Below are 26,000 nucleotides of genomic sequence, written 5' to 3' on the forward strand. Positions count from 1 at the left end.
AGATGTTGCCAAGAAATTTCTATGAGTCTTTGCCATGGGAAATTCAAATTAAAAAAAAAAAAGGAACCTTAAAACAGAAAACATAGCAACCACAGTCAGAAAAATATAGCAGTCTGGCAGCTGACAGCAGGACGTACAAAGAATAACAAAATAATCTATTGAAGAGAAAAAAATGTCTTCAAAAGACTTGTGTCCGCAGCAGGGTGAAAAACGTAACAAGAAGCCTATTATCAAGGCTGTTAGAAAAAATGTTTATTTTCAAACTTTAGCTAGCGTAACACATTAAACAATATGCCACTAAGCGACTCTCTCCATGGAAGCGACACAAGAAGTTGTTCTCTGGCAGTCTCTTTAGATGTCTGTATAAAAGCAGCAGGAGAGGGGGAGGAAGGAAACAAGCAAATAGTTCTGATGTCAGTGTTCAAAATGCCAGCAGAAGAGACCAGTTTGCCTACAAAGTCGAGTAATTCCTGTTGTAGCACTTTCACAAACAGGTGACCTTGCCAACGCTGCACAGCGATCTGAAGAAAAGCAAGCGAAACAAATTTCTGAGAAGTGCTCTGTGAAATTCACAAAGATGTTTTCATTATTACTTATACACTAAGCCAATTAGTACAGGATTACTTCCTACAACTCTATTTACCACCTTCTTAATTGCCTTAGAATCATTAAAGTAACTTCCCTATACCAAATTGTGAGTTGTTTGTTTCTCTATTTTTTACATTTTTTTAACATTGTTTTGGGATAGGGCAGTGATGGTTTTCACATCTTCTACCGTGGTGGAATCCCATAAATTAGGATTTTTTTATGCATTCTGTTTTTGGTATGCATTTGTCTTTCTGGAATTTGCAGACGTATGATAATAAGCAGTTTGAATAGGACATGTATTTGTGTGCATTAAATCTGTCTGTTTTCAGTGAACACAAGTTTTAAAATTGTCTGATGTGTAGTGCAACCTGTAACAGGGTAGAGCGTGAGTGCAGGAGACATTCACGTTGCTTAGTTACAGAAACAATAAACATCACAGATGTATTGTCTCTGGTTAGCCATTCAACATAGCACTAAAGCACTAGGTAAGCATATTATCATAGCATAGCATGCTAGGCTTTTATATTTACCTTGAGACATATATTATTGAAGCCCAGCTTTTATTGAATTTAGCTTTTGACTGGATGGGACATATTTTATTTTTATGTTTTAATAGCCAACTCTTTTAGTCTGTTGTTGCATACCAGAAAGCCATAATACTAGGTGCTGGCTTTTTGCATCTTCCTAAAACAGAGAACTTCGGGACACCTCCCCTCCTCAACCCCCCCTGCCCCAAAGACAAAACCCTTATGGGAAATGCTTGTGGAAACAGGACTTATTTGAGATGAAGTGCCACTAGACCCAATGCAAACTGTGGTCTGCATTCATGCTTCTACCCTATGAGGAAATGATGTATCTATTTTACAGCAAAGCGAGGGAAGTTAAGGTCACTGTGAATCATTCAGATGCGGGTTAAATCCAGCTCCCTGGAGTTCTGGCTTCTAATAACAAGAATTATTCTAATTATTCTTTTCTTCCTACCTGGTAGGCCAAAGTACTCTGTGGAGAGTCTGTCTGGTTTTAAAGTTTATTGGTTATATCCAAAGCTATAAGCAGTAAAACAAAAGGGTATGGTCAAAGTATACGAACCATGTATTAGTCTTGAAAAAAATGTTTCCTTTATATGTTAAAAAAGCCACTGCTTGGAGAGGGAATAGGTGAAATATAGCTGTTTTGTGTGATTCTAGGTATTAAATATTTTATTTTCCTGTTGGATATCTCAAGCAAGTGCTCCTTTGACTTAGACAATCTTTCCTCTTCTGTCTCGATGGAAGAGCCAAATGCAATTTCAGTAGAGTAAATTAAGAGACTGTAACTTTTCCACTCCACTGTTTTGGATGCTCCGAGTGGACAGGCAGAAGAGGCAGAAGGATGACTTGAAACTCCCAGATACATGTTCCAGCAGATTTATGGCACTGTAGTAGTTCACTAGACACCTGTTCTTTTTTTCAGATGTATTAAATCAACACTTTCTTCAAGCCAAAACTTGCAAAGCAGTTTCCCAGACCTTCTTAATTCATCTAAAATAATGCAGCAAGATGCATGTGCTGCATGTTTAGGTATCTAGACCACGCAGCCGTATCGTTGTCCTGAGGTTTATCTCCCACTCAGTAGGACTCTATAGACTGCTGCCTTTTGTTCTGCTGATCAGAATGGGCTCCCTCCTAAAAGCACCTCCTCCCCTCCAACTCAGGGAACAGAAAACATTTAATTTGAGGATGAATAAATTGTTTCCTTGGTGTTTTCATTACACCTGCTAATCTTTTGTCTGTGTTCACAAAGAAGTAACAAAAAGTGGGTCTGTAAAATGTTGAATAATCCTAGAGGTTTGAATAGCTGTTATCATTCATATTGCAGGCTTTCATACTGTGCTCAGGAACACACCCTATTGCAAACCTTTGAACTGGGCCCCTCTCAGTTCTGCATACGTGATCTGTAGTTTGTTGTGCTCCTCGATATACTCATTTGGGGCCTTGGAAATGAATTGAGGAATATTAGCAAAATGATAAGTCTCCTGTGAGCAACTGGCATTCAGGGGTTAGTTCAAAACCATTCAGCGACTGCAGAGAATACCAAAAACACATGATGACTCTCAGCACTTGGTTTTGCATTTGGATATCTGAAGAGTATAAAACTATGTGTACCGGACAGTTCTCAATGAGTACTGAAATTCTTAATAAATTCTAACGACTATTTAAGCAGGCTCAGAAAATTGCCTCAGGCTTCACTTACTGTAAGTCTTATCACTAAAATTTTTGAGATCAGTCAGTAATCGTCTATTGACCTCAATGTGCAGCGTAAAATCATAGATTAGCAGCACCTGCCTAAACCATTTTGGATGATACTAGTCTCCATTTTAGAGAGGTAACCCTCACTGTTTACACTGAAGTTCTGGTAACTAGGTGATCAGGTTTTGTGAAGACATGAAAATACTGCTGAATATAGGATAATACATAAGGTTGGTTGTGGTTCACTTTTTTAACAGATTTTGTGGTAGGATTCATTTTGTTATTCAAATTGGATTTAGAAAACTAATTTCTCTCACATCTCTATTAAATAAATAGACAAGCTCTGCAGTTCAGAGCAAAATCATGATGTAGGTACTCTGAACTGCTAGTTTCTGTTTGACTAGAGGAAAAGTAGATGCCACAAATTAGACAATATTATTAGCTCCTTAAGCATCTTTTTAAAATTATTTTTAATCCAATAAAGTAATTTGCTATATGAAATAAATTGTCCATTGTATTTTAAAGGCTTTTAATCATAATGATTGAGATCCTGTTGCTAGCAGTGGTCAGTATTCTGAAATACTTATTTCAGATTTTATCATTGCTTCACTGATAATATTTGATGTACAGAATGCAAAAAGCAATATATCCCGTGGGGAAGGCTGAACTTTGATTTGGAAATGGTGTTGAAATCCTGATTCTTTTGCATTTTTCTTGGTTTTAAATTTTATGGACTGGATATGAGCATTGTAATATATGGTTTTTCTGAATGGATCAAGAAAGTAGCAGAAATTGGTAAGGTTCTCCTGTTAATAAGGTTTTTATTATATTAAGCTTTTAGTCTGATATTTGAATGGTCATGTTTAGAGGATAAACAGTATATTTCTTGCCCTCTCCCTCACCTTTCCTCAAAGAAAAAAATATTTCATACGTTTATGCATTAGTGATTTATTAATATATTTTCATTGTCAGCTGTACTTTTTTCATTGTTGAAGGTACCTACTGTGACCACTGGTGAGATCTATAGCGAATTCTTAATATCGTGCTGGAGTTCATTGCCCAGTTAGGGCCCTGGCTTCCAGCAGAACTTACATAATGTTTCTTGACTCTGCTTAGGGAGACATGAATTAATTCTGTTCATGCCCCGGGATGACCACAAACCATGTTAAAGAGAGTGCTGAGCTTAAGTTAGTATTTGCTGTCACTTAGCTGGATTTATTTCTTAAACCTGAGCACTGTGATATCACAAGTTACCTGGTGTGTGGCTGGCTTAGATGGTGGCAAAGGGAGCTCGCAGCTGGTTGTAAAATGCCTTGTAGGTATTCCTTCTGTCTCCTGGAAAACAAATCTATTCCTTGTGTGGAGAGTTCTGCTGCGAATGAGGAGGGGAATTGCTAGCTGCTTTTTTTGTTGTTGTTGATGTTTTTGTTTTAATCTTGGGAGTTTAAGTGACCTTTTGCAGTTTCCAAGAATGAGGTTATTAGATATTTTAAAGACTGCAATCTTGAACCTTACCTAATATTAAGGGAAACCAGTGCAGTGAATAGAAGGCAGATTCAGGATGCCCTTAATAGCACAGTACGGCTCTCTGAGGGCTAGCAGTTTCATGCTCTGGAAGATTATATTGTTGTTGCTTGGGTATGAGAGAGCGGGAGCGAGCAAGCCATTACTAGGGCTAGGCCAATAGATGCTAGGAGGGAACGTAGTGGCTGCAAGGATACTGCCTCGTAGATTGTGTAGGAGTAAAAGTGAACCCTGACACCAAGAGAGCTCTCTATTGCAAATTACCTTCACTTGACTGAGTGTGGATCCATGTCTCTATTCAAAGGAAACCATATTAAGTTAACATTAGAAAATTGTGTGTAGGGTGTCCTGGACAGAAGTAGAAGTGGATAATAATCACCCCTATTATAAATATGTTTTTTTCTTATGCACCCAATAAAACTTTTGGACAACAATAGATAGGAAGGTAAGAAATTGTCATATACGATATTTAGGGATTCCAAGGATGTTGTAATATTGGTAGTATAAAACTCCCAATATTTGACACTTTCAATAGTGTCAAAGTAAGTGATCCAGCAAATTTTCCCTGATACGTTATATAATTAACTACTTAAGAAGTTGATGACCAGTTCTTGAGAAAACTGTGGTCAGTAGTTCTGTCTTGTCTTTATTCATCAGCTCCTTGAAGCATATTCATTCAAATGAGTTGTGACCTCAAGCCTTTAGAGCCGTTTTGGACATAAAGTAATGCTCATTTATCTGTTTGTCTACTCAGTTCTTTCTACGTAGATTTTAACTATTGCTTTTATTATTCAGTCAACTAGCTTTCACTAATATCAGCCAATTTGAATTTAAGTTCATAAACAAGCAATTCTCTTTTTACTTTTAATTGTATTAGCTTGATACCTACCTTTGTTCAGTAGGCAATTAAAGAATATTTTCCCTTCATGTTCTTTGTTTCCTTAATTACTTTCACTGTCAACACCATGATGTGGCTCTAATGAGAGCTCATTTGTTCCTTCTTCTTACCATATCTGCTATCCTTACTTTAATGATTTTCCGTCTGTTCTAGAAACGTTGTCCCTTGCAAGTCCTTTGAATGAGGTTAAGGCTATCCAAAATCCCTCTTCCCATAGACCGTGGCCAATGTTTCATCAGGCCAAATATCTCCACTTCATACTGCCTGCCAAACTAGCGACTTCTTTCTGAGTTCTTCTGCCTTTTGGCTTTCTTCACTCGTAAGACAGAAAGTCTCCCCGGTGGGAGCTCACTAGCACAGCTTATTCTCCAGTAGTCTATTATCTATACCATCGGAGCTGTTACAGTAATGCAAAAACAGATCCTTATTCTCTGAGACTAGAGGTTAGTCAGATTCTAGTGATGTCTTCACTCAAGAAAGGCAACACAATGTTATCTGCCTTTCCGTGGCAGAACATCCTCTCTGCTATCGGGAATCCACAGTAGGGATTATTTGACATCTTTGTAGGTAACAGAGCTCCAGTGGGAGCAGCAGTATTTTTTGTGAGCCCTGAATTAAAATGGAGAAACAGGCTCCCTTATTACCTCTTAGGACACATTTTTAATGTTGTAGAATAATTCTGCCATGAATTATGTTAAAATCTGCTGGGTGGATAATGATGTATTTTGAAAGAACTCAGTTCCTAGAATCAAAACTGTTTGATCTATTGATGAACTACCAGTCATATTTTTAGTATTCTGTTATCTCTAAATACTGTTTTTCCATAGTAGCTATCACTTGTGGGGTATGCCATCTTACACTGTATGTATGTTAGCATTTTGATTTGAAACAGTAGCATGGTTTTGAAGTGAATTCCCTATCTCTCCCATTTACTACGTGTCTGTTCGGTTTTTAGAGTGGTTATCTGTGCTCAAACTAGATTTCTTTTGGAGGAAATGAATCCAGAAGCTCTTCTCCAAGCATTCATTAAACACCCTCTAACCTCTAATAGGGATGTAAGGTCTGAACCAGTGATTGTTGCTTGAACAGCTTCAGAGCACAGTGTATGGTTGGGTGTTTGGATTGGGGCCAGACTGCATCTAGTCCTGAAACATATGCATCTGTAGATGTAGAAACCTCAGCACCAACTGCTTTGATCTGCTGGTCTTTTGCTGTGGCTTCAAACTGCTTGCTAATGTGGGCACAACCTTAGAAACAGAGAAGAAAGTTTTAGCTTTTGTCACCATGCACTCATATTCAGACCTTCAGTGATGTGATATTATAGCCTGGCTATATCATTTATTGAATAATTGAAAATATTGATAAAATACTTGTGCACATCTGTGCTACTGGGGAGCTTCATTTAAGCAGTCCTTGTACCACTGACAACACAGAAATTGCAGCAATTTCAGAACATACTAATAAGGAGTACAACCCTGGGAAATGATTATTTCATGACCAATTTCTCTAAGTAGAATAAACATGTGGTCTGTGACAAGAACATTTGCTGTAGAGGTCGATTAGATTTAAACCTAATATTGTCTTTCATTTTTATCAGAGAAATCTTCAGTCAGCTAGTGGGGAAAATTCATAAGTGTTTTTTGTCCAAACTGGCTCAGAGTTTATCTTGGTTTGTGTCTGTTTTGATCCATATGATACTAGTTTCCCTGTTTTATTGCTTCATGAATAACATGGATGCTGCTATTCCTCAGCCCCAAGGACAAGTTGAAAAATGTTAAATTATAAAATATCTGACCTTGGTACATTGAGCAGAGGAGTTAAGACAATGACAAAGGGTTTAGAGCAACAAGAAATCCAACACTTCTCTAACCTCAGCAGAATGGCTGCACACAGAAGGCTTTTAAGCAATCAAGGGCCATGCAAGCTAATTTGCTACTGATAGTATAAATTATGTGCAAATTCTTTCAGATTGCTTGAATTAACTCTAAGGATATTTTTAGAGCAACTTCGTTTGGTTTAATCAAAACTATTATTAAAGCATTAGTCACTGAAAATTGTTATTTAATTTTATGTGTGTGTAAATTATCATATTCACAAACAATCATTATTATCCTTTAAATGATCTGCCTCTTCAGGATTGTGTCTGTTTGATTTAAGTGGTCAAGTCCCTCTTAATAACTTCTGTGCTTTGCTTACAGGTTGTGTATAAAAATAACGATGTCAGGTTGGAGTTATCTCGGCTTGCCAAGCAAGGGGATCCTAAAATGAAGATTCATGGGGTTGTAGCATTTAAATGTGAGAATGTTGCAACCTTAGATCCAATCACCTTTGAAACACCCGAGTCTTTCATCTCTTTGCCAAAGTGGAATGCCAAGAAAACAGGCTCAATCTCATTTGACTTTCGTACAACTGAGCCAAACGGTCTGATTCTTTTCAGTCACGGAAAACCAAGGCACCAAAAAGATGCCAAACATCCACAGATGGTGAAGGTTGACTTCTTTGCCATTGAGATGCTTGATGGCCACCTTTACCTGCTGTTAGACATGGGATCAGGTACTATAAAAATAAAAGCCTTGCAGAAGAAGGTGAATGATGGTGAATGGTACCATGTAGACTTTCAACGGGATGGACGGTCAGGTAAGTTTCTTTTTAAATATGCAGTATGTTGAAAAATATCTGAGATAATACCAGCCATATGTGATGTTACCACCGTTAGAGTTGCAGGTCAACTGAAAAATAAGGGAAATACAAGAAGTCATTGTTGTCAGGTACCAGAATACAATCATTTCCAGAGTAAAATATTTTATGTTAATATTTATTGGGTAATCAGGTACTTAATCTTGCAAGTAAGTGTGCTGTGTACTTCAAAAACAAACAGTAATCTTCTTCTGTGCTTGCTTATACTAAATAGCTGAAGTGGCAAGTTTCAAGAATAAAAAATCAAAAAGAATTACTGTAAGTAATCTCCAATATTGGGAATGGTCTGCCCACAGAAGCAGCACAGATCTCCAGTCATGTCAGCAGACCTCAGCATAACTAAATGACATGCTAATGACTGGCTAACAACACATAGCAGCAGAAATGGAAATAGGTGACTTGTGACAAAATTCTGCCAGTAAGATTCCTGTTTTATGATAGTTTACTCGAAGAATGGTCTTAGTGGAAATGGTAACCAAAAAAAAAAAAAAAAGCACTGTTCCTAATGCTACTAAAATCTGTTATAACATACAATACATTAATTAGTGAAACTGTCCTTGTGTTTCAGCTGCATCTGATCTTGAGTATATGTTGACTTCAGCAAATAATCAATATCCATTAGTTGCAGGACTGCTGTGTGGTATCTTTTCTGTAGTTCATGCCAAGATTTAGCGGGGGGGAACAAAAAAGATAAACTGAGTCTGTAATTCAGTCCATCAAAGAATATTACGATTGACATCAGGATCCAGTCCGAAGCTATGTACGCTCTGGAATTGTGTGGAAAACCTAAGCTCCTTTTCTTTTGGATTTTGGATTTTTTTTTTCTTCTTCCTTCCTTCTGGTTCCTCCTTTTTCTTTACTTGCATTTATAATTGCTTTCTGAACCGTTCGGATTTTTCAAACACAGTCTCTCTTTTTTCTGCCTCCAGTTTTCAGATGTGATATGCTTGACTTCTACACCTTAAAATCAATTATAGTCACAAATAAAATTTCAGATCAAGTGATCTAAGTGCAGCTTTAAATAGAAGCTTTCAGTCAAATCCATGGTGAAAATCATACCAAATTCAATTGATCATTCTAACCTGGGATTATAAAAAGAAATACTAGTCTGATTTCTGGGTTATTCAGGTTGAAATTCTAATTGTAGAGACTTTGATTTTCTGATTATGCTATGCCAGTTGGTTCTATACTGTTCTTGAGATTTAACAAAAAAATCTCAAAAACCTCCATTATGACTGAATATCCAGTGGCTGCATTATTTACACTACAAACTTCATTTCAGTCTTGCCTCTTAAGTTCTGTGTCAGTGGTTCATGTGCGGCAGTAAATCCTGTAATAATCATGCCCATGGGACATTACCGAAAGCAAAGTTTATTCTTACATTCGAAGTCAACACAACTATAAAGAAAAGAAATGCATAATGATTGTTTATATTTAAAGGTATGTCTTGCACTTTCATTACTTCACAAAAAGTGTGGCTCACAACTGCCGTTAAGAGTGTTTAGGATGCGTCTTATTTAAATCTTTAAAACTCTTGATGGACTTCTGCAAGAATATAGATTAAGTATAGGAAGGAATACACATCCTAAGGGCTGCGTATTATTTCTAAAGGTTTAACCCTGTGCATTTTTAAGTGGTGTTATAAGTGGTCAAATTTAAACAACTTTGAAAATCAAACCAATGAACCTTATTATCCAGGTGAGCTTTATTTAACCATTTGCTCTTGAAAGCTATGACCATGGCACCTATTTGCCCTAAAACATTAAACTGATACCAAGCATGGATAATAAATATGTAGACATGTGCACTGGCCAACTGAATTTTCATTTACAGTTAAAGATTTCCTGCGAGATTAAAACATTTGGTAATATTTTGCAGTAGGGGAAGCACCGGTTCCACGTTTAGACTTGCAGTGCCCTTACTGATGGGAGTACTGGCTGAATAATGTGTTAGGCCATCAGATTCAACCAAGTAAAATGTCTGCCTAACGATTAATGTAAGATGAACTGTATGTTCCTATTTTTTTCCTGAAAACTAGAAGTTTAGATTATTAGTTTAGATTATTCCTTCATGGCTTAAGCAGGTTGGTCTATTATATTTTTTTCCATGAATAGTAAAATGCACTTTATTATTATGAAAAGCTTTTCGATTTTTTTTTATCCAAAACCGAATATACTGGAAATCATATGAGTATAGTCACTTTTCACTTGCTTATGATCTGAATTTTTGTACAAGTGAATGAATGTACCTTGTATTAAAAAAAAAAAAAAAAAAAAAAAGTCTTTTCTGAGGCTTTCTTGTTGCGGCTAATAAAATACCTCCCATCTTTTTGCCAAGTATAAAGAAAGATTCTCCTGTTAATGAACGAGTAGCTCAAATAGCCTGTTCCTTTTTTTTCTAAATGAAGTTTTGCAACCTTTTATTCCTAGCCTTCAGATCCAATGTGGAGTCATTCCCTCAGACAATAGAAAGCTGTGACATTTCTCAAGGAGCTTTGCTAATTTCCTTGACTTTAGCATTAGCTGGGTCAGCAGGTACTCGATTTATTTTTCCTTCTTTGCTCTCTTCCTGACTAGTGGTCCTAGGGAGTATCCGCTCTAAACAGCCGACTCTGCCCTGGCCCTACTGGGGGTAGGAGGAGGAGATGTAAGGAAGGAGATTTACTTAGATCACATTTTATTAATTGTACTCAGGCTCTAGTCAGTAGTAATTTATACTGTACCATACGCTCCCTTCCTTTCTTCTGCTGATGGCCAGGGATTTGGGGAGGTTCGACGAAGAGGGAAGAGAGGGTGCCCTTTGATTTTTCCTTTTGCTGATGGAACTTTAACCGACTCTTCTTGCATAAGTTGGTTTTCACCCTGCAATACCGTTGTGTTGCCTGTGAGACTCTGAGTGCCTCCTTACCTGCAAAGCACATCTTAAATGAGCGGTAGCTCCTGAGCTCCTATTTCCCTGCATTGCATAGAGAAAGGTTTCAGAAGGTACCTTCTGGTAGTCTGTCTTTTTGGCTGGGTATGCGGTGGAGGACACAAGCTGGCATCAGTTGCTGTGTCCCATCTGCATGTGAGCTGAGCTCCCGACCAGTAGTCGTCGGGATATAGTGAGTTCCTGCAACGGCAGTGGCTTCATAGCTGCTTTGCACATGCCCTGACTTGGCCGTTGGCTGTGATGCTGTGGTCACCGTTCTGATTGCAGCTGTTACATTATGCTTTAGCACACAAAGAGTGAGCTGTACCTAGAATACCTTACTCTTTTTCTTAGATTTTCACCATATGTTTGTAAGCAACTGTAACTGTTTCATTACACACAAAAGGCAACTAAATAGGCCAAATAAAGTCATCGTAGAGATCAAAATAGTTGCAGCAGCTGCAGTTAAAATCTTCATATTTAAATGATCAGAATTGGTGAGACAAGGTTTAGAAATATGTCTTAGTTTCTTATACACAGACTTATGAAAAATTAAATTGCTGAGAAAATATGATTGAAGAGGCTCATTAACTCGTACCTAAGGGAAATGTTTGTCTGTTCTGCTGTTAACAGTACTGCCAACTCTGCAGTAAAAGAAATAGGAAAAAAACCCATGAAGCAGCTGCAAAGGTCTTTGCTCACAATGTTTGCTGCAACACAGCAGGGCTAGGTTAATAACTGTTTTCTGAGGCTTGAGTGTTGTTTAAAATTTTGTTAGTTTGCCGTATTCAAGGATAACCTTGTGAGCTTTTTTTTTTTTTTTTTTTTTTAACTAAACTGCCATTCATCCTGTGGAAATCATCATTACTCAGTGCAATGAACTCATAGTGAAAGCTTACCATTCTTGTCAACCTCCAAATGTATATGACAGTGCTAAACAGATTGTACCAGCAGGTATTCATAGGTAAACAGAGCATGTAAGGGCTAAGAAGTCACTGAAATTTTGAACTAAAGTTAGAGTTTCAGCTTAAATACCAGAAATTGCAGGAGGGAAGTAATCCTCTCTCTTGAGTGCATAGTTAGAGCATCACTCTCTCGCTGGAAGTAGCACTTTCTGGATAGCCATTACATACATTGTTGCTGGAAGTTCTTTTTGTACATATGCAAGAGTTTAAGGTCCCCCATCTTCTCAACCTTTCAGGAGTTGCCAGGTTTACATGTTTCTATTTCAGCAAATGTTAATAGTTCACCTATCTGAAATACTGGATTTATCTTGCATTTTTAGGGGAATGGTTCCAATGATCCTGTTCATGAATAAAGGTTACTGCTTTTCACTTATGAAATGTTTACTTCCTCAATTTATAGCAAAATTGGAATAGAATGACCTTGAGACATCCTCTCTTTTATCCCTCCTACAGGTGAGTGTAACGTACTTGCATCAGTCTTGACAGATACTTACCGAGATATCTCCAGCAATGGACACTCTACAACTTCCCCAGGCAATTCATTCCCATCTTTCATTGACCTTACTGCTGGAAACAGCTTTTTTTGTTCATATTACCCAAGTTAAATCTTTCTATATGTAAAACCATCCAGTTTGTCCTTTATTTCCTTGTCCACAGCAGGCACAGAAGGCAGCACACTTTTTTTCTCCTGTCATAGCTCTACCTTTTTATTACTTGAATGCTGTTATCAGGTCAGTCTTCAGTTTTGTTTTCCCAGAGCAAGAAACCCCAGCTGCTTCCTGTCTTTATACGTCACGTTCTGTGGCATGTATGTTCTGCGACGCTCATGATTCTCCTTGCTCTCCTCTGGAATCTCCTCAGCTGATCTGTGTCTTTCGGAGCTATAGCTAAACCTTATCAGTGCTCAGCAAGCTAGTAGGACAGTCTTCTCCATGCATCCCAATATCATTTTTCCCCGTTTTCTCAAATGGGTATTATTGATGACTTGTACCACTGCTTATCTTATGACCTAGTAGAACTACCAGTTCCTTTTGGAATGATTACCTGCTAACCAGTTATATTATGTAAAAGTCAGTAATTCTCACCTGAAAATTATCATTTCATTAGTTTTTTTTTTCAAACTGTTCTTCCAGTATAAAAAAAAACATAATGAATGTTTGAATCATATTTTGCTCTCTGGAAAAATGCTGTAGAATCAGAGCGCCACAGGTCTTTGCAGGACCCTTATATTTATGTCTAATTTTTGGAGACAAGATATGCTACCTGTTTTTAGAGTTTTGAGATAGACCATGAATTTCCGGACTAAGTAAATCAGCCCATGCCACGTTGTCTTTCACTCAGTCTTCCCCTTTCTCTTTCAGGCAGGGCGAAAAAAAAAAAAAATTACTCACATTTTCCCATTTTTTCTTTTTCTGACAAAAATGAAGACAATATTTCCTACTTTGAATATTAAAAAGGTTTGTAAGGAAGCTGCCTCTTACTTGGCAGACATTAGTGTTTCGGTGTTGCTCTTTTCAAAGAAATAGTATTACTACTAGTCTGGTTATGGGTGCATTATACTAGGTACTGTGCAATCCTGTAATAAAAAGGCTGATCCTTACTACAGAAATACTACAATTTGAAGTTATAGTTTTCTTATTCCATTGAGAACCCAACTTTCTTTTGCATCTTCTGATTCTGAGTTTTAATATTCCGTTGTCATTATGTTACTTTATTAAGCGAGATGTGTTGTGTTCTTCTCCGTCTTATCCAACCTGACAATTCTGGTATAAGATGGGTTGATGCTAAGTCTTCTTTAGAGGACAAATTATTAACCTCTTCCTGTTCCATATTAGGCCAGCGCCTAATATGACATCTTTATGCTCCGTTAGCTTTCCTTTTCGTCAAAAGATTTTTGCCTTTTTTTTCCCTGCTTCTCTGAAAAAATGATGTTTCTCCATATTCATGAGTAGAAATATACATTGGAGAATAGTGGTGATTTGACAGAACAATTCTTCTTAATCTCTGTATAATTCCCCCCAAAATAGGAATGAAATCAATCCAAGGGTGTGTGACTATCCCAAGATTCTGTGGGAGAATCCTTTATTGTCATGGGATCCAACATGAGATGGATTTCAGTAGGATTTAAAAATTTTCATCAAGAAATATGATAGGATTGTTAATAAACTTTCATGCTAGATGGAATAGCACTCTCTACCTCAGTGTCACAGCTCTGGATGCACTGTGGATCCAGAAGTACTTATATTAGCCTTATTTTCTGTAAGCCAATATTTTGTGAACTTGTTGAGTTTTGTTTTAGGCTATTTCAAAGAACTGTAACTTTTGACATATTTTAGAAGTCTTCTTTCATTTTCCCATTATATTTTTCTTGGATTTTTTTCCTCTGATTCCAGATGCTGCGTAAATGTAGCCTACATTTACACAGTCATCAGTAAAGTTTGCACTACCTATCAAAGCTAGCTACATACAGGGTAATTCGGGTAACAGCTGCAGTGATGGTTTCACAGTTGCCCTGACCTCCTGTTAAGGTTCAGCCAGGAGGCAGGACACTTAGTAACTGATAGCAGGAAACTCCTGATGCCCGGGCATGGCTTCCCTTGTGTTAGCTAGACTAAAGCTTATTTGTATTGCATAGTCCTTACTCTAGTCAATGCGTTATGTGATATTTTGGTCAAGCTCCTATGTAACAGTAGAGCCAGGGCAAGCCATGGAAGCTGCGAGTCCACTGCAGGTGCTGTTTGACTTAGTTTAGCTCACAATGAGAAGGATTAAGTGAAATGAAGACAGCTTATGGTTGTGTGAATGGAGTTCATACGTACGATAAGTTACCGGAGCTCACCTGAAGTGTCAGTGATACGTCCGACAGTAATTTGGAGATGGTTCTTCTGGGGGAGTACAGGTTCCATGGCCTCCCCAGACATGACAAAGATGCATAGAAGACTTGTTGCCTGTTATGTGTTTCTACTCACAGTCATCAAATGCAATGATTTCCCTGAGATTTTGGAGGGCTTCTCCCAAAGAGTATTTTATGCGGTGTCATTGGGAGTGGGGGGAGGCGAAACAAAGGTTCATTTCTTTAACAAGATTGTTGCTTTCTATTCAAATACTGAGGCTTTCTCCACAGTAATCCTTTATGATGTATAGAAAACAATTTTCCTGCTTCGATCTGTTGCTATAATCCGCAGTCACCTGGGTATAGCAGTGATTACAGTCCCCTCTCTCATTCACCTTCACAGCCTTCTGTGCTCGCAGAACTTCCTTTTGGAGCCTCCATGCTTCTGTCTCAGCTACAGCTGAGATCCACCTTTCTTTTCCTATGATTGAAAGCCATCAAGATTTTTGATAGAAGTGGAGCCTTACATGTCTTCTAGCATCATGAATAGCTTGAAAACATTAGTGTGGTTACCCAGCAGAAAGCAGCACTGTGCAGATGCCTCAGCTCAGGACTGGAGGTTGTGTAACACTGATGTGGTTCGGCAGCTGAGCTAATCTGTGTGGTGGACAGCACTTCAGCAGGTGCTGTCTGAACATAGTTTAAAGCATTTGGTCCTAAACCAGCTTGTGCAGTAACAAGTGGGAGTGAGCACAAGTTTTTATTTATAGAGGTTTTTTTTTTCTAAAGGAGAACTGATCTATTTCCTATAAGCAATCCTTCTTGGTACCTAGGGTGCTCTCGCAAAAGTTAATGCTCTTAGTTTAATAGGTCATTCACAGGTATTCTTGTTTGATACAACTGATTAATAAAGTTGAAGGTCACGTAAACATTTTGTATGCCTGTGTGCTTGTATCTAAGTGTGTATGTATGTAAATGTGCTTGTATGCCTAAAGTCAGTTCTGTAGTAAGTGTGCCAAAAGAGTGCTAAGTTTAGCTTCAAGGATCTGAGCAGCACTAAAAATACTTAGAGCTGGCAAATTATAATAGTCCATGAGTTTTAAGAACATGGAGGTTTGGGAAGTTCAACATACCTGTTCTTTATAATTAGGGGTGGAAGTTCACTTTCCATCTGAGTGATTATTCAACTCACACAACAAACATTTCGGATAATGGGTAGAAAGGTAAAGGAATGGACAGTGTACTCAAACGTTCTTTAAACATGCTTGTAAAGATGCGCAAAGGCTGTGCAGCAAACACCTTGCATCCTCTTTTTAGGTCTCTTCTGACAGTAGCTAGACTGTTTTTGCATAATATGCAGCCCTTCTGCAATCCATACTTCTCCAGTCTCGTGTGAGAGTTTGATCTCCTGAGACCTCTACCCCTAAAAGGTTTTACTAAGTATCTGGACTATTTGGATATTCACTGTGTGTGTGTTGCTGAAGTCGGCCAGTCGAATCAGCAAACGAACAGACAGAATGTGTGGTGCTCACGGGAGTCCGTTGCTTGAGGGGAGGACCGCAAAAACTTGAATGTTTCTAGACAGCAGGACAAACTCCAGAATGAACTTTTTTCCACAAAAGATATAGGTTTTAGTATACTATTACACTGTATTATAATAAATTTGTATTGCCTGTGTTAGAAAACTCATAGAATTTCAAGAACTACTATATTCTTGTAAAGCCTCAATTTTAGCTTGTTACAGAATGATCTTTTTTCTCTGTTCTGCCTCTTTTTTTTTTAACTCTCATTTTAGTATTTATTATATCAAAATTCTGAATATATTATTTTCATGCACCATTGCGAGCACAGTAGAATTATTTTTGATAAATAATCAGTGATACTTCCTGGCATCTGTATCATGTTGACAATGTGAATGGTGAATCTTGTTATTTTTGTGTATATACGTGTGATAAATACATTGTGGGAAATGGGATTCTTTAGTGTCTTGTCATCATCAATACACATTCAGAAGTTTATCTAGTGGATAGCACACTGTTGCATTATGTGTATATTATATTAATCTGGTGACCTATATAGGATTTTGAACTATAGTTTACTTGCTTTTACACCCATATACAATGGTGAACAGAAAATCTATGTGAAGATTCTTTTTTCAGTTGATTTTACTTGGTAAATAAAATAAAATGTGGTTGACGGAAGTTTGGTCTGTGATTCTGTTTAGTATATCTGGTTTCCTGCCTGTTCCAATTCTAAAAATTGGATTCCTCATTACTTTTAAAAAGTACAGCTAAGAGGATCTTTACAGTTGATGATCTAGTTTTTTGTTATCTTAAATTTAAGGAAATCTTTGTTGTCTCTTTTTTAGATGCTTTGTAGAAGCAGAACTTTATTTTAGGCTTAATATTATTTATTTATTTTTTAACTTAAGCAGAAATAAATATTTCTTATTTCCTGAGGTTCTGTATTTTTCCTCTCTCCCTCTCTTTGTAACATGCACACATGTCGAGGTAAGTGTCAAAGGCATTGATTTTTCCCTCTAGGAGCACATCACTATCTTCTTAATGATTGCCTGCCTGGCACCTGATGAGAGTATTTTCCTCCTGCACTTAAAGAAAAAAAAAAAAAGAAAAAGTCTTATCCAAAGCCCACTGAAAGTGGTGAGAATCTTTTAAATTTTTTTTGGATCCAATTTTGGATCCAAACCAAAGACACAGATTTGCCTCCCAGGTTACAACCTATCAATGAAACCTCAACCTTAATGCTTTGAATCACTTATGAGGTAGTGCAGAGAGAGTTTGTGTTGCATCAGCAGGACATTTCTGAAAATAACTCTGAAATGCAATTCCACCCCCACCAAAGACTGGTAAGGTTATTTTGACTTTTTATATTGCGACCATGCAGTATTTTGTGTAGATGTTTGTACATTGTTCACTTTCTGACAGCATATATACTACATTGTATTTAAAACAATGAAATGTATGTATTGTTGTATAACTGTACAAATAGAATGCCTATGTTTCATTTGCCAAAAGGTAATTTAGAAGGTAGATGCAATAAAGCAGTAGTACCAAACTGCTTTTAGATGTCTGGAAAATCATGCATTTTGCTGTCATTTCTTCCCAGGGACCATATCTGTGAACACGTTACGTACGCCATATACTGCACCAGGAGAAAGTGAAATCCTTGACTTGGACGATGACTTGTATCTTGGAGGTTTACCAGAAAATAAAGCAGGCTTGGTCTTCCCAACAGAGGTGTGGACAGCACTTCTCAATTACGGATACGTCGGCTGCATTAGAGATTTATTTATTGATGGTCAAAGCAAAGATATTCGACAGATGGCTGAAACTCAAAGTACAGCTGGAGTAAAACCCTCATGCTCCAGAGAAACTGCAAAACCATGCCTTAGCAATCCGTGTAAAAACAATGGTGTATGCAGGGATGGGTGGAACAGATACGTTTGTGATTGCTCTGGTACAGGGTACCTTGGCAGATCATGCGAGAGAGGTAGGTTCACGAGGTGGCTACATTTCTGTTTATAGAATCCTGCACAATGATTAAAAATGGTAATTTTTTTGAAGCAGAAGAAGCATCCTTGTTCTTACTTCGTGTGAGGTGGAGCCCTGCTCTAGTTTTAAAGAAGTAATTCAATAGGAAAGATCTTGGGCAAGTTCTTAAGCTGCATAAAGAAGTATTATTGGCTACGACTGGGAGTTGGTACCTGCTAGAAAACTGCCTTGGAAAATCTCTCTCCTTTTATCATCATACATTGCTGTGTTATGAAGAGCTTTGTGAAATCATCAAGTTATTTCAATTGTTATTACATTACTAAATTATCCATGCTAGTTCCAAACTGAGATCCCATTCTTGACCCCTTTGAATCAGTATAACCTCTAATTAATTTTTTTTTTTAATTCCATAGCATCACTGAAATTCATGGCCGGAACTTCAGTCATGAATCAAAGCAAAAGAGCAGTGTAGTAATCTGGTTTTGTTCATTGACAATTTTTTGAACTAGGAACTCCTAGTTCCCAAGGAAATATATTTTCTACTCAAGTTACTGAGTATTCCTCTTGTCTATAAAAGTTAAGGTAAAGTCTGACAAACACCTGTTTATTTCATCTCACATCTCACATTGCAATTGACAGATAGTATAGTTTCCCTTCAAGCTGAAATCTAAACTGCAAGTGTATTGGCTGGCAGCTAAAGTTATTTTTCTAGTTTGATTATTTTTTTGTAGATAATAAGATAAAATAAAAATGTGTTCTTTAAAAATAGAATTCTGATGACAGTTTAAGATGTATATAAATAGGTATGTGCATTTATGTAGAATAGCATCATATTATTAGCATGTGCAAGAAGATTCTTAGTCTTTTCTGTTTTCTTTTTTTTTTATTTTTTGAAGGTAAAAGCCTGTGGCTGGTGGCTAGTTATTTTAATGTCTCCAGATTGTTCTGTTACTGGTGGAGTGAAGCTGGCAGAGGGCATAATCGAACTGTCCGATGCATTACAGAAGCCTTCAGTTAAACATGTATGGTGTACCACCCTGTGGCAAAATTCTGCTATTACATATGGCAGAATAAAAATAGGCCTCACATTCCCTTCAAGTGTTGCATGACTCTTCAAGTCAGGAAGAGCTAGGAAGCATGTACGTTAGAGACAGGGACAAAAACACATGCAGATCTGCAAAGAGGAATTTAAAAGCAAGCTTCATCATAGCAATTTCCCTGAATGTATTTGACAGGTGGCACTATTTTGTACAGAAACCTTTTAGTCTCTATTTCCCATATTTTATTTTCAAGCATCTTCCGATACAGAGCTTAATTTCCCAGCGCAATGATTGTCGCCTAATGGGAGCGATGGTAATGTGGTGTTGTTATTGGCTTCTCTGCAATAATATTTGGTTCTTGTCCAACACAAATCTGTGTGGCAATTCAGACAGTATGGGATCATCTCCTACCCTTGGGTTTCCCTGTCCAGAGGAAACTGCACTGAAAGGAGTTCTCCTTTTAGTAATGTTCATATCCCAAATGGTCATGCATTAATGTGATTACAGCTTTTGGGATTCTGAAAGCAATGTGTTGGCATCTTACCACACACAGTTATTATAACTACTACCCATGTGCAGTAATTGATAAACTATTGTACTTTGTGATATGAACAACATAATTGCAATTCTTCAAACCAATTAGAGTAAAATAGAAATATGTTCATTTCAACAAACAGTACAATTTTACAAAGCAGGGAATCACTGGGGTATTTATCTTAATCACTTAAAATTAAATTATCGGCAGTAAACAAAAGCATATAATTACATTTTAATACACTTTATTTTCCATGCTGTTTCCTCAAAACCAGGAGCACCAAAACCCATACGTGTATGTATCATGCACTGTACAGTGCAATATCTGAAATAATTTTCATCAGTTACCAGTGCACAAAGAGCATGGAACACAACTCAGTTCTATTTTGATTTCAGGATACTTAGTATTTTTGTACATTTGTTTGCTTTGTCTCCCATTACAAATTATTCTTGATGTTTTTCTTGATTCTGAATAAAGTAAAACATCAGTATAATCTGTAGGTTGGTTTCCGTAGATTATAGAAACTATAGCAGATGAATGGACAGCTGTCACAGCATTAGAATTTGGCTTCCTCTCTCATTTTCATTCCGGATCACGATACATAACTGCCTCTCGACAGAGTGTTTTGCAGGTGTATGCCTTTGACCGGACAACTAGGAGCAATGCACAAGAGCAAATTTATCAAAGATAATGACGAGGAAAAAGCAGGCAGGCAAAGAAAGATTTATGAAAGTGACACTTCTGAGGAGAAAATAATTTAGAAAGAGTATGTCTGTGTGTGTATATGTACACAGTTGTGCATGCAGACACACTTGCATACCCACGCTTGCACATTAAATAAAGAATTATAGCTTCCATTTATTTGCATTATCTCTGGATATTTGAAAGGAAAACAAAAATACAGGTGATATGATGATAGGTTGTATGAAGAGTTATGTGTTATCTTGTTACAGAAAATCCAACTGTGACTTAGGCTAATTAATCCCCAGGATGCAAGTTCCAGCCCCTTTACAGTGTGGTTTAGGACCTCAGTCCTGAAGTAATGCTATAGGAATAAAATAAATAAATAAGACAGAATGTTGTCTTCATTTGCAGAAATGTCAATGAATCATTTTAGCTTCTGTTCATGTATTATCTAGTAATTAATTGCATATCAACAGTTATTTCCATCATATTGATGGAAAGGTTCCTCGTGACTTAACAAAGCTGCTGAATTGGGCACAGGTGAATCCAGATGGATTAAAGTAGCTGCTGCAGGAAACTTCTGCAAACAGAGCTTAGCTGAGTACTGTGTACACAAATGAATGGAACAAAAAAAATAATGAGTTTCAATCAGTAGTAGCTGATAAACTCGAATAGTCCCACACAATTTGTAGGAGTAAAATGACGTATCAGTGAGTGCTTTTAGCGTAGGACGTTGTTGTTATCCCTATGCTGGTAAATAAAACAGGGTCAGAGAGCAGATCTCAGCCTTGGATCGCCATTGTTCGTGTGCTGCCTGGCGTGGCGCTGCAGTGTGCCATCTATCACTTTCTGAGGCAGTCTGTGTGTGATTAGGGAGACAGCATACACTGAGGATTATTTCATACTTTAAAAACGGCTCTGTGGACTGCAACACAGATTTAATATTATTTCAGACACTTTGAGACTGAAAAAGCAGGAGATAATAATTTTGTTTTAGGACTTTACAGGCACCAGATGGGGTCCAAAGGTAACAAGATTGTGTTTTATTTATTAATATAGATTCAGGGTACAAAAGCAAAAAGGAGGATTAATAGGTATATTACAAATGACATAAACTTGATTATAAAACTTAAAATGGAGAACACCGTTGAAATTTAAATGCCCAGTCCATACTTTTTATACTATAATTTAAATGAGGTCTGAATTGAAGAGTAATATCTACTTGGTTTCCTTATGCAATGTTCTTTATCTGAAATATGAATGGTTGGAAAATCCAGTTTCTCCCTGTAAATGACCTGGCTGAGCATTTCTGAGGGTAGAAATAGGTTCCTGAAGAGTAGGTGCTTCAGTCTCCTCAACTATTTAGATAATCCCCACCCAAGCAAAAATTAAGATCCTGAATCGCCTGTGGTATCAGTATTACTCTGTGCATGCCTGGTGACAGGTGTGGAGATGATTTAGTCAGTATCTCTACAGGGAAGAAGAGAATTCAGCGCTGGAGGTTTGCATCAGAAACAAGTTGAACAAAAATGTAGAGAGGGGAACACTTTTTTTCTTTTTTCTGACATAGAAGAAAAAAAGGTTTTAATGTGAAGTTCATAAAAATATCTTAGAAATAATATATATAATCATTTTATTAAGCTCTGAGTGATATCTTACTGTTTACTTCTGGTGAATAACATTCATTTGCTGCCATAAAAAACTGTTGGTAATGTTTGATAAAGTTTTTTTTTTTAATTCTTTCTCTTTTCAGTGCTGTGCTTCCAGCACTGAAATGGTAGTAACATTATTATTCCCTGCCTTGGAGACTCTGATCCCTTTTAAGGAATAACACATTCAGAATTAAACTTTTGCTCTATTAGCACTTAACCCAGTAACCAGTGTGGAGAAGCTGAGTGAGAGAGAGAGAAAAAAATAAAAAGCCTTTGTCAACCCCAATATGAAAGCAGTTGTCAGTGTAGATTTCCAAGCAAGATGACACACACCCCCTCCCCCACCCTGGAATTAGTTGGTCCGAAGGGGGAAAAAAAACAAAAACCAAAAACCAAACTCCAAAATCTAAACACATCTCATATTCAAAAACCTGATGTGTGGCAATTCTTCCATTTAACATATGTAACTACCTTCTCATAGAAAGTAATGAGATACATTGCCTCAAGCTGTCCACCAGGTAAGCAAAAATATTAGGCTCTCCATATGCCATAAAAGGATGTATGCAAGAGAAAAACTTGGTCTTACAGACTTCCAGTTATGTAAAAGTTACAGACAGAAATTAATACACTCTTTTGGTCAGAGTAGTCCTTTGAGGTTTGCGTAACTGACCTAACGCAAGCTGCCTGTCACAGTTCAGGTCACCTTCTTACTAAACAGGCCTTGCAAATTAACAATCCATTCTGAACAACTGGAATAACTGCAAGATGGAAACAATTACATTAAACAGTTGAAGCACAATCCATAGTTAATGAGAAGAAAATCTAAGCAAACCCTTTGCATTTTATCTGGAAAAAGTTTTGTTCTCATAATCTGAAAACCAAAGTTCTCCAGGACATCTTACCTTAATGTATTGCACCAAACATTATGACAGAGTAATAGGGCATAGCCACAAGGAGTTACAAGACAGACATCAGGAAGGGGAAAGAGAACTCGCTGTGTGACTTGCTGTCAAAGGTGTCTTGTCTTTGATCTGCATGCTTCTGTCCTGTCAGCACCAACATGGAAATGGGCAGAGCTGAGAACAATGCTGGGTTGAGCTGATAGATGTTGAGCTGAAGAGGTGGTTCACATAGCAAAATGCAGAATGCCATTCTTGGAGAGAAGCACCATATTGATAGAAGATCATTCAACTTTGATAATGTAGTGATCATTTAATAATGATGTAACAACAAAAGATCTTCCTAACAATACATACTTTTTCCAGCAGGCTCATTTCAAGTGGATGAACTGAACATTATTGTGTTTTCTATTTTGGGAATGGGTAGTGTCGCTGATCTTCAGTAATGGCAATCAGGGCAGTACTAACCCTTCTTTGAACAAATATCCCTTCTTCCTACCAATTCTTCGGGGTTTCCCACCATCCCTTTATATCCTAGAATGCCTGTGATTTGGAGCTCCCTGTTCTGAGAGCAGCTGGCATCAGGTCCCAAAGCTTCTAAGTCATTTGATCTTCTGCTCAGTCTCCTTGGTCTGTTCTTGAAACATCTGTTTCCAAAATAACTGGCACAGCATAGTTCAGGAGCATTGGGTATCTAATCACATAAGGTGATGTAAAATACTCACAGGTCATCTCTGATCAAATTAAGATAGTTCTTTCTCTCTTTTTCTGTAATTCTCTAAAAGGCTGAATAATTATAGCAAAGCCAGGGAAAAATAACAGTGCTGGTTTCTGACAACTTTTTTTAGGGATCTATGGTTTACATTATCAGAAGATAATTTATTAATGTTTTTGATTGCTGTTTACCATATAGCATCTAATCTAATTTGGCCAGTTTATGAAAAACTTGAATAGGATTAATATATCTGTTTTTAATACACAATATAAAATATCTTTGATTTTCTCTAATAGTAGCTTGTAACTTGAAAATTTGTATTTTCGACTTCTTCAATCACCTAAATCGTGTTGACCCAGATGTAGGTCTTTGAAGCTTTTTGTGCACAAACTAGGCATCTAGATATTGGAATGAGCCTCCACCCACCCACCCAATCCCCAAATAATCAAAAAACCCCAAACTACTTCCCACTGAAAACTTTTTGACTTGAAATCTCTCATCAGGTTGGTGAATATTAAGCATTTAGTCTCCTTCACAGAAAAATTGTAGGTTAAGATTATGTTGAAAAGAGTTACCTGCATGGTTAGAAATAATCAAACCTGTAAACATGTTCTTCATAACCTCCTATATCTAATGTCTTTCATTGTAAGTATTAGCAATCCTTTTTTTCCCAACATCAAACTGTTTTCCTTAAAAATTGTATTTGGGAAGATTGGAATTGTTAATGAACAAATTATCTATCATTTTTGCCACGAATATGCTCACACAGTTATAGAGGAACATTTTGTCCTTCCATGGACTGCGTAGTCTGAAAATCTTAGAGAGCTTATCTATCTTTAAAGGTTTACGAAATACACAATGGAAACTGTATGGACAACCCATAACGTCTTATGTATTGGTGTTAAAAAAAACAAACAAAAAACAAACAAAAAATTCTTCCACTATTTGTTTTAGTTATAACATTGATTAAACACAGTATCGCTAGTATCTGAATTCATTGAAAGTATCATTGAATATAGGACCACAACACTCCTTTGATGTACAGAACTATCTCCATTTTACCAAGGCAAAATCAAGCAAAGATAAGCTAAATTCATTATTTGACCAAGACAATGTGGTAGACCAAACAGTAAAAATTATGATCCCCCAAATTCCCCACCTAGAGCCTTACCTAGCTGCATTGCATCTGCAACCGCCTGGTAAAGAACATTCTGACTGTAGAGCTCGGCTGGGAAAAGGCTACAAGAGGGAAATGGTACAATATGCAAAACATTGAATTTCAGACTGGGTTTTACACAAGAAAGTAACATTTCAAACTGATAATACATATAAATTTGTAATTGTTTCCATTCTTTTTCCTCTTCTTTTTTGTCAATGAAGTAAATAGGTAATAATTCACGCTTTCTGTGCCTTCCCCAAGATGTTCTGTACTATCTTGTCTTTTTGCTTGTGACTCATTTGGCCTATTATCTGGCAAATAACCAATTTTGTTTTTCCAGTGGGATGAGGTACCAGAATGTAGGAGACAGGTGAAAAATTTTAAAAGGCCTCTAGTAATTAGTGCTAGGCGAACAATTAGATATGAGTAAAATGAGTACCTGCTGGTGTTTTGTCATTCAGACAGTGGTTGTAGTTGTATAGTCTGGTTCGTTCAGTATGTTACACGTGAGCCTGCCAGAATTCCTGGCAGTCTGTCTACTGACTTGACTTCTGGTGGAGTATGTGGCGTGTTCACTTTCTTCCATGCTGGTGCACAGCTATCTGTAGACCTACTAGCCATTTTCAAAGATTGTGTTGGTTATTTGGCAGCAGTGCCTGATGATCCTTCAAAAAGCACTCCCTGATCAGTCTCAGAAATGGATGTGGCCTTCACTTTCTAGGAACTGCTGTGCCTCCCTGCAAGCAAAAATGCTGCCGTTCTGCTGCCTCTCTTGCTACGGCTCCTGAGGCTGGGGGAAGCAACCTTGTGACAAGTTACTCCAGGATCTAGAGCCAGGAATCATTCTGTGCCAGAGAGACTCTCAGGGAGGATTTTCTGTAGTGTTTGGAACTGACAGTTATTTGCTTATCTCAGGTTTTTTAAAGTCTTACCCTCAATATGCCAAATCCAGTCCTGATTCTCTTGTTGAGGCTGTCGTAATGTTTGTACACAGATTTTTGATTCTACCGTACCTCAGTCTTTGTGGTCAGGAAACAGTCTGTGCTCCATCGAAACCACACAGGGGGTTCTTTACCTGTTTCATGCTAATACCTTGAGGCTGTTTTTTGCCGGCTGGATGATAATCGTAACCTTGGTAGTAGCAATCCTTATAGGTTTATA

At 37.4% G+C, this 26,000-nt stretch overlaps 1 protein-coding gene across 24 annotated transcripts in view; it reads left to right on the forward strand.

Moving 5' to 3' along the window:
- Nucleotides 1-26,000, forward strand: part of NRXN1 (neurexin 1) — a 719,531-nt gene that overhangs the window by 284,818 nt on the left and 408,713 nt on the right. For all 24 annotated transcript variants that reach the window (XM_064509774.1, XM_064509775.1, XM_064509766.1 and 21 more), the window contains 2 exons: nt 7,437-7,875; nt 17,770-18,153. In XM_064509774.1, the coding sequence (XP_064365844.1) occupies nt 7,437-7,875; nt 17,770-18,153 (823 nt within the window). The remainder of the gene's footprint in view (nt 1-7,436; nt 7,876-17,769; nt 18,154-26,000) is intronic.

Source organism: Dromaius novaehollandiae, chromosome 3 (assembly GCF_036370855.1).
Source record: "Dromaius novaehollandiae isolate bDroNov1 chromosome 3, bDroNov1.hap1, whole genome shotgun sequence".
In the NCBI taxonomy this organism is placed as follows: domain Eukaryota; kingdom Metazoa; phylum Chordata; class Aves; order Casuariiformes; family Dromaiidae; genus Dromaius; species Dromaius novaehollandiae.